This window comes from Hemiscyllium ocellatum, chromosome 3, assembly GCF_020745735.1.
Source record: "Hemiscyllium ocellatum isolate sHemOce1 chromosome 3, sHemOce1.pat.X.cur, whole genome shotgun sequence".
Taxonomy (NCBI): Eukaryota; Metazoa; Chordata; class Chondrichthyes; order Orectolobiformes; family Hemiscylliidae; genus Hemiscyllium; species Hemiscyllium ocellatum.
This window is the reverse complement of record NC_083403.1, coordinates 5,617,413-5,633,575: the sequence shown is the minus strand read 5'-3', so window position 1 is coordinate 5,633,575 and position 16,163 is coordinate 5,617,413. Positions and strand designations below refer to the sequence as shown.

Genomic DNA, 16,163 nt, shown 5'->3' with positions numbered 1-16,163 from the left:
AGAGAGCGCGCGTGCCACACAGAGAGCGCGCGCGTGCCAGAGAGAGAGAGCGCGCCACACAGAGAGCGCGCCACAGAGAGAGAGAGAGCGCGCCACAGAGAGAGAGAGAGCGCGCCACACAGAGAGAGAGCGCGCCACACAGAGAGAGAGCGCTCCACACAGAGAGAGAGCGCGCCACAGAGAGAGCGCGCCACACAGAGAGAGAGCGCGCCACACAGAGAGAGAGCGCGCCACACAGAGAGAGAGCGCGCCACACAGAGAGAGAGCGCGCCACACAGAGAGAGAGCGCGCCACACAGAGAGAGAGCGCGCCACACAGAGAGAGACCGCGCCACACAGAGAGAGAGAGAGAGCGTGTGCCACAGAGAGAGAGAGAGAGCGCGTGCCACAGAGAGAGAGAGAGCGCGCGTGCCACACAGAGAGAGAGCGCGCCACACAGAGAGAGAGCGCGCCACACAGAGAGAGAGCGCGCCACACAGAGAGAGAGCGCGCCACACAGAGAGAGAGCGCGCCACACAGAGAGAGAGCGCGCCACACAGAGAGAGAGCGCGCCACACAGAGAGAGAGCGCGCCACACAGAGAGAGAGCGCGCCACACAGAGAGAGAGCGCGCCACACAGAGAGAGAGCGCGCCACACAGAGAGAGAGCGCGCCACACAGAGAGAGAGCGCGCCACACAGAGAGAGAGCGCGCCACACAGAGAGAGAGCGCGCCACACAGAGAGAGAGCGCGCCACACAGAGAGAGAGCGCGCCACACAGAGAGAGAGCGCGCCACACAGAGAGAGAGCGCGCCACACAGAGAGAGAGCGCGCCACACAGAGAGAGAGCGCGCCACACAGAGAGAGAGCGCGCCACACAGAGAGAGAGCGCGCCACACAGAGAGAGAGCGCGCCACACAGAGAGAGAGCGCGCCACACAGAGAGAGAGCGCGCCACACAGAGAGAGAGCGCGCCACACAGAGAGAGAGCGCGCCACACAGAGAGAGAGCGCGCCACACAGAGAGAGAGCGCGCCACACAGAGAGAGAGCGCGCCACACAGAGAGAGAGCGCGCCACACAGAGAGAGAGCGCGCCACACAGAGAGAGAGCGCGCCACACAGAGAGAGAGCGCGCCACACAGAGAGAGAGCGCGCCACACAGAGAGAGAGCGCGCCACACAGAGAGAGAGCGCGCCACACAGAGAGAGAGCGCGCCACACAGAGAGAGAGCGCGCCACACAGAGAGAGAGCGCGCCACACAGAGAGAGAGCGCGCCACACAGAGAGAGAGCGCGCCACACAGAGAGAGAGCGCGCCACACAGAGAGAGAGCGCGCCACACAGAGAGAGAGCGCGCCACACAGAGAGAGAGAGAGAGCGCGCCACACAGAGAGAGAGAGAGCGCGCCACACAGAGAGAGAGAGCGCGCCACACAGAGAGAGAGCGCGCCACACAGAGAGAGAGAGCGCCACACAGAGAGAGAGCGCGCCACACAGAGAGAGAGCGCGCCACACAGAGAGAGAGAGAGAGCGCGCCACACAGAGAGAGAGCGCGCCACACAGAGAGAGAGCGCGCCACACAGAGAGAGAGAGAGAGAGCGCGCCACACAGAGAGAGAGCGCGCCACACAGAGAGCGCGCCACACAGAGAGAGAGAGAGAGCGCGCCACACAGAGAGAGAGAGAGAGCGCGCCACACAGAGAGAGAGCGCGCGCGCCACACAGAGAGAGCGCGCGCGCCACACAGAGAGAGAGCGCGCGCGCCACACAGAGAGAGAGCGCGCGCGCCACACAGAGAGAGAGCGCGCGCGCCACACAGAGAGAGAGCGCGCGCGCCACACAGAGAGAGAGCGCGCGCGCCACACAGAGAGAGAGCGCGTGCGCCACACAGAGAGAGAGCGCGCGCGCCACACAGAGAACGCGCGCGCCACACAGAGAGAGCGCGCGCGCCACACAGAGAGAGAGCGCGCCACACAGAGAGAGAACGCGCCACACAGAGAGAACGCGCCACACAGAGAGAGAGAGCGCGCGCCAGAGAGAGAGAGCGCGCCACACAGAGAGAGAGAGAGCGCGTGCCACAGAGAGAGCGCGCCACACAGAGAGAGAGCGCGCGTACCACACAGAGAGAGAGCGCGCCACACAGAGAGAGAGCGCGCCACACAGAGAGAGAGAACGCGCCACACAGAGAGAGAGAGAACGCGCCACACAGAGAGAGAGAGAACGCGCCACACAGAGAGAGAGAGAGCGCGCCACACAGAGAGAGAGAGAGCGCGCGTGCCAGAGAGAGAGAGAGCGCGCGTGCCACAGAGAGAGAGAGAGCGCGCGTGCCACAGAGAGAGAGCGCGCGTGCCACAGAGAGAGAGCGCGCGCGCCACAGAGAGAGAGCGCGCGCGCGCCACAGAGAGAGAGCGCGCGTGCCACAGAGAGAGAGCGCGCGTGCCACAGAGAGAGAGCGCGCGCGTGCCACAGAGAGAGAGCGCGCGCGTGCCACAGAGAGAGAGAGCGCGAGCGCGCGCCACAGAGAGAGCGAGCGCGCGCGCGCCACAGAGAGAGCGAGCGCGCGCCACAGAGAGAGCGAGCGCGCGCCACAGAGAGAGCGAGCGCGCGCCACAGAGAGAGCGAGCGCGCGCCACAGAGAGAGCGAGCGCGCGCCACAGAGAGAGCGAGCGCGCGCCACAGAGAGAGCGAGCGCGCTCCACAGAGAGAGCGAGCGCGCGCCACAGAGAGAGCGAGCGCGCGCCACAGAGAGAGAGCAAGCACGCGCCACAGAAAGAGAGCAAGCACGCGCCACAGAAAGAGAGCAAGCACGCGCCACAGAGAGAGCAAGCGCGCGCCACAGAGAGAGAGAACGTGCGCCACAGAGAGAGAGAGAGAGAGAGAGCACGCGCCACAGAGAGAGAGAGAGAGAGCGCGCCAGAGAGAGAGAGCGAGCGCGCGCGCCAGAGAGAGAGAGCGAGAGAGCGAGCGCGCGCGCCAGAGAGAGAGAGCGAGAGAGCGAGCGCGCGCGCCAGAGAGAGAGAGGGCGCGCACGCCAAAGAGAGAGAGGGGGAGAGAGAGAGCGAGAGCGCGCGATACAGAGAGAGAGAGCGAGAGCGCGCACGCCAGAGTGAGTGAGCGAGCGCGTGCCAGAGAGAGAGAAAACGCGCGCCACAGAGTGTGCGCGCCACAGAGAGAGAGAGCGCGCCATAGAGAGAGAGAGCACGCCACAGAGCGAGAGAGCGCGCGCCACAGAGAGAGCGAGCGAGCGCGAGACAGCGCGCGCCACAGAGAGCGAGCGCGCGCCACAGAAAGAGAGAGAGAGAGCGTGCACGCCACAGAGAGAGAGAGCGAGCACGCCACAGAGTGTGTGAGAGTGCGAGAGAGCGCGCGCCACACAGAGAGAGAGAGCGAGCGCGCCACACAGAGAGAGAGAGAACGCGCGAGAGAGGGCGAGAGCGCGCGCCACAGAGAGAGAGGGCGAGAGCGCGCGCCACAGAGAGAGAGAGAGAGCGCGAGAGCGCGCGCCACAGAGAGAGAGAGAGAGGGCGAGAGCGCGCGCCACAGAGAGAGAGAGAGAGGGCGAGAGCGGGCGCGGGCGAGAGCGGGCGCGGGCGAGAGCGGGCGAGAGCGGGCGCGGGCGAGGGCGCGGGCGGGAGCGGGCGGGAGCGGGCGGGAGCGGGCGGGAGCGGGCGCGGGCGGGAGCGGGCGGGCGCGTGCGAGAGCGGGCGCGGGCGAGCGCGGGCGAGAGCGGGCACGGGCGAGCGACAGCGCACGCCAAGCGCAGAGAGAGAGTGCACCGCCACACCCAGAGAGAGAGAGCGCGAGGCAGACAAGGAGACAGACAAGGAGACAGACAAGGAGACAGACAAGGAGACAGACAGAAAAATAGTTGGGCAGACAAAGGAAGAGCTGAAAATGTGTTGCTGGAAAAGCACAGGTCAGGCAGCAAAGGAGCAGGAGAATCGACGTTTCGGACATGAGCCCTTCTTCAGAAACACATTTTCAGCTCTGATCTCCAGCATCTGCAGTCCTCACTTTCTCCTAGCAGACAAAGGAATAGCTAAAGGTCAATCTAGGAGAACCAATAACTGCTAAGGGGGAAAAACTAACCTTTATTCAGATTGGACAAATCAAATTGACAACGACAGATTGACTGGTGGATGAACAACCCAGAGTGTATCCAGGACAGTTTCTAGCCCAATCTGCCAACAGCCTGTTCTGAACCTACCAGGGTACATTGTAATCTGTAACAAAACAATATTAATGATATCATAGAAAGTGATCACCTTGGATTTGATGAATTTTATATTCTGCTTGAGAGAAAGAAACATGGGTCTGAAACTAGTTTTTAAACTTAGAAAAAAGCAATTAAAACGTATAAAAGCTAACGGGTGGACAGAGAAAATAGTTTAAAGGGTAAGATGGTTGTAGATGTTTGACCACTTACTTCATAACTCTCAACAGAGATTGATTCTATTGAGAGGTAAGAATATTAAAAGGAGGATTCAGCATTCGTAGCTAATTAAGGAAGTTACAGATGGTATCAAATTGGAAGAAAGGGCATACAAAACTGATAATATTAGGAGTAGGCAAGCAGCTTGAGAAAGTTGTAGAAACTAGCACATGATTTTAAAAATAGGGTGAAACTGGAATATGAGAGTAAATGAGTATGGACTGCAATAACAAACAGTAAAAGTTTTACTTTGTATATAAATGCGAAAGTAGCAAGAATGAACGGAGGTCCATTAGAGGACGAGACTGGGGAAATAGGCCAGGGTAGGGAAGCCCAAACTGGAGAGCATAGATTAATGGTGAGCGGGGAAATATTTAAAAGGGACCAGAGGGACGTTTTCATACAGAGGGTGGCGTGTATATGGAATGAGCTGCTAGAAGTGGTAGAGGGGAGTATAATTACATTTAAAAGCTATTTGGACAGGTACAAGGATGGGAAAGGTATAGAGGTATGTGGGCCAAATGCAGACAATGGGATTAGTTCATTTAGGGAAACTAGATTGGCATGGCCAAGTTAGGCTGAAGGGTCTATTTCCATGCTGTATGACTAAGTATTATTTATATATCTGCAAAACACTATCCTCCTAATCAGTGTGCAGCTCTCACTCAGTGACATTCCCAGTGATAACGGCTCACCTCCTTGGCGTCCTCTCCTGTAACAGCAAGTATTCTGCTGATGCCCTTCCCCAGCTGCCTCTCTGATACAATCACAAGGTCCTGGATCATACCTGTCCGCAGCAAATGCCTGCACAAAGATGTATGAGCAAACAGTGAGAGAGTACATCTTCACCTTTACTGTTCTTTCAAGCCTTGTGCAACAGGTACAGCAAGGGGTTACAAATAGAATAAAGCTTCCTCTACTCTTTTAAACACAAAGTAAAACTTCCTGTCCTCTTAAATTGAAACTACAGCTCTCTTGACACGTCAATTATATCATAGAAAGCAATGGGGTTAGTTGCAGAGGCAGGCTCTCTCTCTGCTGACCCCTTAAACCAAACAGGACAGGTAAAATATAGTCAACCTTCCTTGACACTATCCCCATCGAAAACTCCCAGAATATGTAAAGCATGGGGTTAGATTGAAATAAAGCTCCCAACCCAGCTCAGGAATGTGCTACTCACGTCCCACAGCAGAGTTCCACAGAAGTACGTTGTTTGTTATTTGAATGCAGTAACTGTTTGACAGGCAGCCCAACGGACACCACACGCACAGGATCCGGATAAACCTGGCAGAGTAAAGCAAATCTATCAGCTCTCAATTATAGGAAACCATTCCACAGAAAACCAGGTGCCGAAAAGTGGCCTGTCCCTTAATCCGATACCTCCTTATCCAATCAGCCTCCATTTCAAATGAAATTATAAGCATGCACATGGATAACTGAGTGTGAAATCTAGCCACGCTTGCCTGGAAGCAGTTCTCATAAAATTAGAAACAAATTGCTAAAATGTTGTTTTCAGACAGAAGGTAATAAATTGTTTTGTGTAAAATGATCTTGCAGCTATGCTCCCAGGTTCTCCCTGGACCCCAGATATAGTTCTGCTTTCATAAATGGACACATAGCTAATTATCTTATCTATCTGTTCCTGTGCCATGTATATCTGTGGTATGTGATAATATTCATTCATGAAGGCTGGCAAAACGTTGGTAACAGTCGGTGCTGGTTTTGCTTGGTCCTGTGACCCACTGAGGTTACATAAATAATGGTCAGCCCCTGCCTAAAATACTATAGAACCTGTAGCATTTTGTATTACTTTGGACTACGCCTGTCTCTCTCTGAGAGAGATTACGTACTGCTCGTGGCCATGTAAAAACGTCTGCCAATGGTCAAGGTCTGACTCCCGAGAGTTTTCTTCAACAATAATACAACGCAGACTGACTTGTCAGAAGAACAGACCTGAACAAATGGACTCAAACAGGGTACGAGGTGCCATGGATAGAAGGAATGAAGACAAATCTCAAAGAAAACGTATAACTTACTAGATTTCTGTGCTAAAGATCTATTTCAGTTAAAAATGGACTCAAAATGACAAAGGCTGACTACATGATTAAATTTCCAGAAGCTTCTGAACCTCCTGCATTGTGAGCTGCTCCTGCTAAAGCTGATACAAAATGGGGTCTTCCAGATGAGCGTCTGCCTCCAGCCAGCTCTGGAGAAAATCACAAACTCTAATACGCTAAAATAGGTAAATGCTGTCACTTCTTCATCTCAATGGAAATTCAGAAGGGGGAGCACTAGCAGACGCTCCTCTGAGGCACTAACGGACCCTCCTCTGAGGGAAAAAGTGAGGACTGCAGATGCTGGGGATTAGAGCTTAAAAAGGTGTTGCTGGAAAAGCGCAGCAGGTCAGGCAGCATCAAAGGAGAAGGAGAATTGATGTTTCGGGCATAAGCCCTACCTCCGAACCCTCCTCCCAGGGAGCTCTGCGCTCTAACGGACCCTCCTCCGACGGAGCTCTGCTGAAATGGATGCTCCTTCGATTTACTCTGCAATATCTGATACTCTCAGGAGGGAAGTCTGGGCAACCGAAAAGAGTGGAAGGAGAGGTTGACTTTAAATGGCTGCTTTTGTACCTCATCGATACTCCGAAGTCCTTTGATGCAGTTGACTTGATTTAATGGAACCTCTGCTGTGTATACACACTCATCACGACAGATCACATCTCGCACAATCTGCTCCACTGTCTCTAGCTGCTGCCCGGTGACTGGAGTCTACAGCAGAATCAAAAAAGGCAATGCATTAAACTGAACCAGGACCTGAGCGCATTCAACACATATAGCAGCACACCGTTACAGTCAACTCATACCAAAACCAGAAGTGCTTACAGTCAATCAACGGCCTGACATAGTTTACAATGCCCCAGACACCACTATCCACATAGCTGGACATGTCTAGTCCTACTGGAAGGACAGACCCAGCAGACACGACAGCATAATGGCGTATTGACTCTACATCTCACAAAGTCTCCTATCATCAGATAAATCATGAGGAAGGAAACCTGCTACAGATTACCATGTACTGCCCTCCCTTGGCTGATGAACCTGTGCTTTTCTATGTTGAAGAACACTTAGAGCAACAGGGCACTCAGTGTAGTCTATGTGGGTGACTTTGGTGTTCACTACTAAAGGGGACACCGTTTAATCACCAGTAACTGTGTTGGTTGATTCCAAAACTGATCAGAGTCCGAGATTGGATCTGCACCAGGTGGTGTGGGGAAGAACATAAGGGAGAAACACACTTCCCTCATCCTTACTAATCTGCCAGGTGCAGATGCATCTATCCATGACAGTATCAGTGAAAGTGATCACCGCACAGTCCATGTGAAGATGAGGTCCCACCTTCACATTGAAAATTCCCTCCATTGTGCTGTGTGGCACTATCCTGTGCTAAATAGGACAGACTTTGGACAGATCTAACAACGCAACACTAAGCATCCATGAGGTGCTGTGGGCCATCAAAAAACAAACTGTGACCTCATGGCCTTGCATATCCCTCAGTCTACCACTGCCATCAAGCCAGGAGATCAATCCTGGGTCAGCAGTGAGTGCAGGACAGCAAGCCCGAACCAGACAGACATACAGATAAAGGTGTCAATCTGGAAAAGGGACTATACGCACACTAACAGTAAATGATAAACAGAGCCAAGCGATCTCACCACCAACAGATCAGGTCTAAACTCTGGGCCCTGACAATATCCCAGCAATAGGACTCAAGATCTGTGCTTCAGAACCTGCCACTCACCTAGTAAAGCTATTCCAGCACAGTTACAACACTGGCATCTACCTGACAATGAGACAAATTGCCCAAGTACATCACAGAGGAGGGTCAAATCCAACTTGGCCAAATACCACCCCGTCAGTCTAGTCCAAGATTCACTCAAAGTACACTTTCAGGTTAAGTCAGTAGTTAGAAAGACAAATGCAATTATGGCATTTGTTTTGAGAGGAATGTACTTCTGAGGCTCTGGTCAGACCACATTTGGAGTATTATGCACAGTTTTGGTCCCCATATCTCAGGAAGGATGTACTGGTCCGGAATGAGTTCAGGAGGTTCACGAGAATGGTCCCAGGAATGAAAAGCTTGACATATGAGGAATTATTGAGGACTCTCGGTTATACTCAATAAAGTTTAGAAAGATGAGTGGGATCTAATTGAAAGATACAGAATACTGAATGGCCTGGACAGAGTAGATATTGGCAAGATGTTTTAATTGGTTGGAGAGAATAGGCCCTGAGGGCACAGCCTTAGAGGAAAGGGAAGACCTTTTAGAATGGAGATAAGGAGAAGCTTCCTCAGCCAGAGGACGGTGAATCAATGGAATTTACTGTCACAGAAGGATGTGGAGGCCAGGTCATTGAGTATAATTAAGATTGAGAGAGATAAGATCTTGAATATCAAGGGGGTCAAGGTTATGGGGAGAAAGCGGGAGAATGGGATTGAGAAACTTATAAACTATGACTGAATGGAGAAGCAGATTCGATGGGCTGAATGGTCTAATTTTTGCTCCTATGTCTTATGGTCTTGATTATCAGTAAAGTGATGGACGGTGTCTTAGCAAGCAGTACCTGCTCAGTGACATCCAGTTTGGGATCTTCCAGGACCACTCTGGTTCTGATCACCTTGGTTCAAACATGGACAAAACAGCTGAATTCCAGAGGTAAGGAAAGACTGATTGACATCAAAGCCACATTCAAAGGAGTGTCAAAACAGAAGTCAATGGGAATCAGAGGAAACCTGCTGCTTGGAGTAATACTTGACACATATGAAAATGGTTGTGGTCATTCAAGGTGAGTCACCAGTTCCTTAGGAAACTGTCCTTGGTCCAACATCTTCAGTCACTTCATCAATGACCAACTGTTCATCAAAAGGTCAGAACTGAAAATTTTCGCTGATGATTGCACAATGTTCGGCAGTATTTGCGATTCCTCAGATATGTCCAACTTAAGCAAGACCTGGACAACATCCAGGCTTGGACTGAAAAGTAGCAAGGAACAAATGCTCCACACAAGTGTCAGGCAATGATCTTTTCCAATAAGAGACAATCTGCCCTTGACAAATTATCACCACTGAATCCTACTACAATCAACATCCTGAGGCTTATCATTGAACAGAAACTGAACTGGTTTAGCCAAATACTGTGGCTACGTGAGATCAGAGTCAAGGAATCCTGCAGTGAGTAATACACTTCCTAACTCCCTAGCCTGTCCACAATGGGGTGGACAGGGCACAAGTCAGGGTTGTGATGGCTGCTCTGTCCAAACTGGAGGGCAGTGAGTAGGGATTGTTGCAGAAATGCCGTGTGATAACATTATCAACAAACTCCTGCATTTAGTCCTCCCTCCTATAAGCTTCACCGAGCTAGGGCTAATCTCCTGGTTTGATGGTAATGGTCACCTGGAGATATGCTGAACCATAAGGTTACGGATTGTGTTGGAGTAAACTTCTCCTGCTGGTGGCCAACAACACTTCACGGATGCATGGTTTTGAGTCATTAGGTTTGTTCGAAGTCTCTCCCATTTACTAAGGTGCTCCTGTCATATAACACGATGGATGGCATCCTGAATGTGAAGCCTGAACGCCTGTCTCCACAAGGACTGTGCAGTGGCCACTCCCACCAACACAGTCATGGACAGATTGAGGAGAGAGTACATAATGGAGAAGGGAAGAGAGAACTAGAATGGTCGACATGAATGACAAATGATGGAGGCCTCAGAGGCAGCTTAACCCTGCAATTAATTGGTTGGACCAAACAGAACTTCAATTCCATTGATAGATTGGAGAAAGTAGGACTGTTTTCCTGAGAGAACGTTGATAGGAAATTTCGTTAGAGGTTTTCTAAATCAGGAGGCGGGACACTCAGTGATGAGTGCGTGTCGCTGTAAAAGCATAGCAGGTCAGGCAGCATCCGAGGAGCAGAAAAATCAATGTTTCGGGCTGGAGCCCTTCACTCAGTGAGGTCAGATGCAGCACAACACCATGCAGACAGCAAAAGTGATTCCTACCTTGATACTGTAGTCAAAGCGCAGTCGATCAGCTGTGATGTGTGATCCTCTCTGCTCAGTCTCATCTCCCAGCACACAGCGCAAGGCATAGTTCAGCAGATGAGTAGCCGTGTGTTTCACCATGCAGGCTAGACGGTGACCCTAGGAAAGTACCAGAAAAAAAAACAGCATTACAGTCAAATAGTGGCACAGTGGTTACGTTATGGGTCTAATCACCCAGAGGACTGTGGAATCATGAGTTCAAATACCACAGGGCCTGCCGGAGGCTAATAAATCTGGAATAAAAAAAACTAACCTGAATAATCATGAAACTATCAAATCATGGTAAAAAACCTGTTTGGTTAACATACGCCCTTTAGGGAAGGAAATCTGCCATCATTACATGGTCTGACTTATGGAACCCCAGACAGTAGAAATGTGTTTGATTGTTCATTACCATGTGAAAGGGCTCAACAAGACAGTTCATCAGCATTGTCTCCAGAGCAATTAAAGATGGGCAGTAAACACTGGCCCAGCAACTATCAGTCACATCATAAGAATGAACAGACAAAAAGCACCACAAGCTACAGTACATAATAACAGGGGCACGCAGAACACCAATCAATGGTCCAGTATATTGCAGTAAGTGGCCAGTAACTTTCCCATAGAGGCATAGAGATGTACAGCATGGAAACAGACCCTTTGGTCCAACCCGTCCATGCCGACCAGATATCCCAACCCAATCTAGTCCCACCTGCCAGCACCCGGCCCACATCCCTCCAAACCCTTCCTATTCATATACCCATCCAAATGCCTCTTAAATGTTGCAATTGTACCAGCCTCCACCATATCCTCTGGCAGCTCATTCCATACACGTACCACCCTCTGTGTGAAAAAGTTGCCCCTTAGGTCTCTTTTATATCTTTCCCCTCTCACCCTAAACCTATGCCCTCTAGTTCTGGACTCCCCGACCCCAGGGAAAAGACTTTGTCTATTTATCCTATCCATTTCCCACTTTCCAGCCGTCCCTTTACCTGCGAACATCTGCCTCCAATCAGCTTTCGAAAGTTCTTGCCTAATACCGTCAAAATTGGCCTTCCTCCAATTTAGAACTTCAACTTTTAGATCTGGTCTATCCTTTTCCATCACTATTTTAAAACTAATAGAATTATGGTCACTGGCCCCAAAGTGCTCCCCCACTGACACCTCAGTCACCTGCCCTGCCTTATTTCCCAAGAGTAGGTCAAGTTTTGCACTTTCTCTAGTAGGTACATCCACATAGTCAGAAAATTGTCTTGTACACACTGGACAAATTCCTCGCCATCTAAACCTTTCACACTATGGCAATCCCAGTCGATGTTTGGAAAGTTAAAATCCCCGACCATAACGACCCTATTATTCTTGCAGATAGCTGAGATCTCCTTACAAGTTTGTTTCTCAATTTCCCACTGACTATTGAGGGGGTCTATAATACAATCCCAATAAGGTGATCATCCCTTTCTTACTTCAGTTCCACCCAAATAACTTCCCTGGATGTATTTCTGGGAATATCCTCCCTCAGCACAGCTGTAATGCTATCCCTTATCAAAAATGTCACTCTATCAAAGTTATCAGGTTAAATACCTCATTCACAAACAAGTTGAGTCTGTCTCCAACGTGTAATGATTCTGGTACACTGACTGTGTGAATCACAAAGCCGCCAGCTGCCTGTACATTCACCACTGGTAGCAGAACATCCTGATGAAGAAAATCAGAATTGAGCGGAGTTCCTGGTTATGGAACAGACAAGGCAGGGGTGAGTCAAGCATTACAGCTCGGTGGCTCCCTCTCATTTCACAGTCAGCTCGAGAGATCTAGGACACCACCTTCCCACAGGTTCAAGGACCAGCAGAGGACATGTCACAAGGAGCCCTTGAGGGTCAGCACAGAGGACATGTCATAGGGGCCCGAGGATCAGCACATACGGCATGTTGTAGGGGCCCGAAGATTAGCACATAAGGCATGTCGTAGGGGCCCCAAGGGTCTGCACAGAAAACCCTTCAGAGGAACCCAAGGGTCAACACAGAGAACACGTCATAGGGGCCCAAGGGTCCGCTCAGAGGGCGCATTGTAGGGACCCCCAAGGGTCAACAGTGGAGAGCGGAGGCTGGTGGATTGGAGTGTGCAACCTAAGTTCGGACCCCGAGGGTGCTACCAGACTTCAGGATTGGGTGTCAGCGCTGAAATCGCACCACGCAGCCAAACTTGCCTGGTGACCCTCTCGTACAAAATAACCCAGGTCATGGGTCTGCCCACCCTGCTCGCTGTAGAAATTGGTTCGGTCCAGGATGACACCACACGTCTGACTTCGCCTCACCTCCTTCACCAATGAGTTGCCCTCATACAATGCTACTACAGTGGCCTGGCAGGGACTAAACACTGGAAAACAAATACACACAGTTTCACAAACACACACCAAAACTGGAGGAACTTGCATGGTCTTTGGGTACAGTGACATTTCTGTCAAAATATTGACTCTTTCTCTTTACAGATGCTGCCAGATCTGCTGAGTGCTTTCAGCAATTTCTTTTTTGTTTCAGATTTCTGGTTCTTCTTTGTAAGATGAGAACTGAGAGATCTACAGTTTTGTTTTATAAGCACTGATTCACACTCATTGCAGAGTCAAAACCCAACAACGTCATTCCTAGGATCACAGCAAACATCATCACGTGTTCTCCGACTGTACCTTTCTTAGGCGTCTTTGATGGCAACAGTGTAGAGGAATATTTACTTTGTATCTAACTTTATGCTGTCACTGTCCAGGAAGTTGCTTTGATGGAGACAGAATAGAAAGATCAGTGTATCTAACCCCTTGCCCTACCTGCCCTGGTAGTGTTTGATGGGAACAGTACAGAGGGAACTTTACTCTGTAACTAACCCCATGCTGCACCAATTCTGCTAGCATTTGATTGGGACAGCGTAGAGACAACAGTACGCTGTTTACTTTTAACTTAAAAGACTAGAAGATTAGTTTAAAATCTTTCTATCTAATCCTGTGCTGAACCTGTCCTGGAACTGTTTAATGAGGGTTGCTTATTCTGTATTTGATCCCAAATTGTACTTGTGCCTCAGTATTTAATGGAGACAGAATAGATGGAGCTTTATTCTATAACTAATGCAGTGCTGTCTCTGTCCTGGGAGTGTTTGATGAAGACAATGTAGAGGTAGCTTTATTCTGTATCCAACCCTCTGCTGTACCTATAGTGAGTGTGTTTTATGGAGACAGGAACTAATGAGCTTCACTCTGTCTTTAATCTCTCATTCTCAATCAGATTTTGCCATTCCAATTGCCTCTTTATGCATTTGGCAGGATGAGCTTGCCTGAAAATGTATTTACCATATTTGCCATCCTCAAGCGTGTAGTTGTGTTTTGCCGAATCATCCGTTCTGAGCACTCCAGTCCTCTGGAGTTCATTTATGTCTTGTATACCCAGTACTCTGTCCTGTTGCAATTCTGACTGGGGGGGTGGTCTCAGACGCTGCAGAGATAGAAAAAAAATCCATCAAACTACAGTATCCCAAGACAACGCTCAGAACAGCTCATGTACAGAAAATCCAACGCATGAACTTCTGAAAACTTATGTTTCAATGCCTCCTCTTCCCTTCTCTGTGAAACCAGTGTGACGTAATGGGGTCAAAGTCCTGGAACTCCGTCCTAACAACACTCACTTTGTACTTACACACTTTTTTTTAAACCACAGGGCAACAGTTATAGCTGGAGGAAAGTTGATTAGGCAAGCCTTAGGAAGCATAGGATGGGGAAGGAAACTGCAGGGAATGGGCACAACTGAAATGTGGAACTTATTCAAGGACCGGCTACTGCGGGTCCTTGATAATTATGTACCTGTCAGGCAGGGAGGAAGTGGTCGAGCGAGGGAGCTGGGTGGTTTACTAAAAGAATTGAATCTTGTCAAGAGGAAGGCAGGTGGCTTCTGTTGGGATGAGATGTGAAGGCCCAGTTAGGGCGCTTGAGAGTTACAGGTTAGTCGGAAAGACCTAAAGAGAGAGCTAATAAGGAGGGGACATGAGAAGACGTTGGCAGATAGGATCAAGGAAAACCCTAGGGCTTTCTGTAGGTATATCAGGAATAAAAGAATGACTGGAATAAAATGAGGGCCAGTCAAGGATAGTAGTGAAAGGTTATGCATGGAGTCTGAGGAGATGGATGAAGTGCTAAATGAATAATTTTCACCAGTATTCTTACTGGAAAAAGACAGTGTTTTTGAGGAGAATACTAAGATACAGGCTGCTAGACTAGACAGGGTTGACGTTCGCAAGGAGGAGGTGTTAGCAATTCTGAAAAGCGTGAAAACAGATAAGTCCCCGGGACGGATGGAATTTATCCTAGGATTCTCTTGGAAGCAGGGAAATGATTGTAGAACTTTTGGCTTTGATCTTTATGTCATCATTGTCTACAGGAACAGTGCCTGAAGACTGGTCGATAGCAAATATTTCCCCTTTTTCAAGAGTAGAGACAACCCTGGTAATTACAGAACAGTGAGCCTTGTTGGAAAAGGTTATAAGGGATAGGATTTATCATCTTGAAAGGCATAAGATGATCAGAGATAGTCAACACTGTTTTGGGAAGTGTAGGTCGTGCTGCACAAAACTTCTAGGAATTCTTGTGCGTGTCTCTGTTTAGCTTGTCCTAGGATGGACGTGTTGTCCCAGTCGAAGTGATGTCCTTCCTTATCTGTATATAAGGATACAAGTGAGAGAGGGTCATGTCGTTTTGTGGCTAGTTGACGTTCATGTATCCTGGTGGCTAGTTTTCTGCCTGTTTGTCCAATGTAGTGTTTGTTACAGTTCTTGCAAGGTATTTTGTAATTGACATAAGTCTTGCTTGCTGTCTGTATGGGGTCTTTCAAGTTCATCAGCTGCTGTTTTAGTGTTTAAATACTTAATAGAAGACTTATGCCACTCCATCCACTCCACCCAAGAATTCCTGAAGACCAAAGACACTAAAAAAGAAGTGGATGAAATAATAGTCTCCTTTGATGTAACAGCCCTGTTTACATCAATCAACATTAACCTGGCCAAGGAAACACTGACTACACAAAGACACATACACCAAACACCACTAACTTCATCAGCAAAGACAGTATCATCAAGCTGGTGGACCTATGCCTACCACACATTTCAGGAGGAGGTTGAGAGGTGACTTAATTGAGACATATAAGATGATCATAGGGTTAGATAGGGTGGACAGTGAGAGCCTTTTTTGTCAGATAGTGATGACTAGTACAAAGGGGACATAGCTTTAAATTGAGGGGTGATAGATATAGGACAGATGTCAGAGATAGTTTCTTTATTCAGTAGTAGGGGTGTGGAACACACTTCCTGCAACAGTTGTAGACATGCCAACGTTAAGGGCATTGAATTGTCATTGGATAAATAATGGATGATAATGGAATAGTGTAGGATAGATGGGTTCCACAGGGCGGCGCAACATCGAGGGCTGAAGGGCCTGTACTGCGCTGTAATGTTCTATGCTCTATATACATCATGTGAAATTCAACGCACAGCTCAGCACGCCTGTCTCAGAACTATCAGGGATGGTCAATAAAGGCTGGCCCAGCCAGCAATACCTACATCTGAAGAACAAATGAGAAAAAAGAGCCACATCTATTTATCACACGCCATCCCATGTCAGTGCCACTGATCCAGCTGAAATCAGCCAAGC

At 49.5% G+C, this 16,163-nt stretch overlaps 1 protein-coding gene across 3 annotated transcripts in view; it reads right to left on the bottom strand.

Annotated features, from left to right (window-relative positions):
* The window catches only part of aars2 (alanyl-tRNA synthetase 2, mitochondrial (putative)), a 130,578-nt gene that overhangs the window by 69,879 nt on the left and 44,536 nt on the right, over positions 1-16,163 (bottom strand). For 2 of the 3 annotated variants that reach the window (XM_060847947.1, XM_060847939.1), the window contains exons 11-17: positions 13,818-13,959; positions 12,690-12,859; positions 12,065-12,178; positions 10,463-10,603; positions 7,034-7,171; positions 5,584-5,687; positions 5,099-5,207 (exon numbers count right to left, since the gene is read on the bottom strand). In XM_060847947.1, the coding sequence (XP_060703930.1) occupies positions 5,099-5,207; positions 5,584-5,687; positions 7,034-7,171; positions 10,463-10,603; positions 12,065-12,178; positions 12,690-12,859; positions 13,818-13,959 (918 nt within the window). Of the gene's footprint in view, positions 1-4,066; positions 4,195-5,098; positions 5,208-5,583; positions 5,688-7,033; positions 7,172-10,462; positions 10,604-12,064; positions 12,179-12,689; positions 12,860-13,817; positions 13,960-16,163 lie in introns of those variants that run through there. The other variant, XM_060847955.1, reaches the window with a different exon arrangement.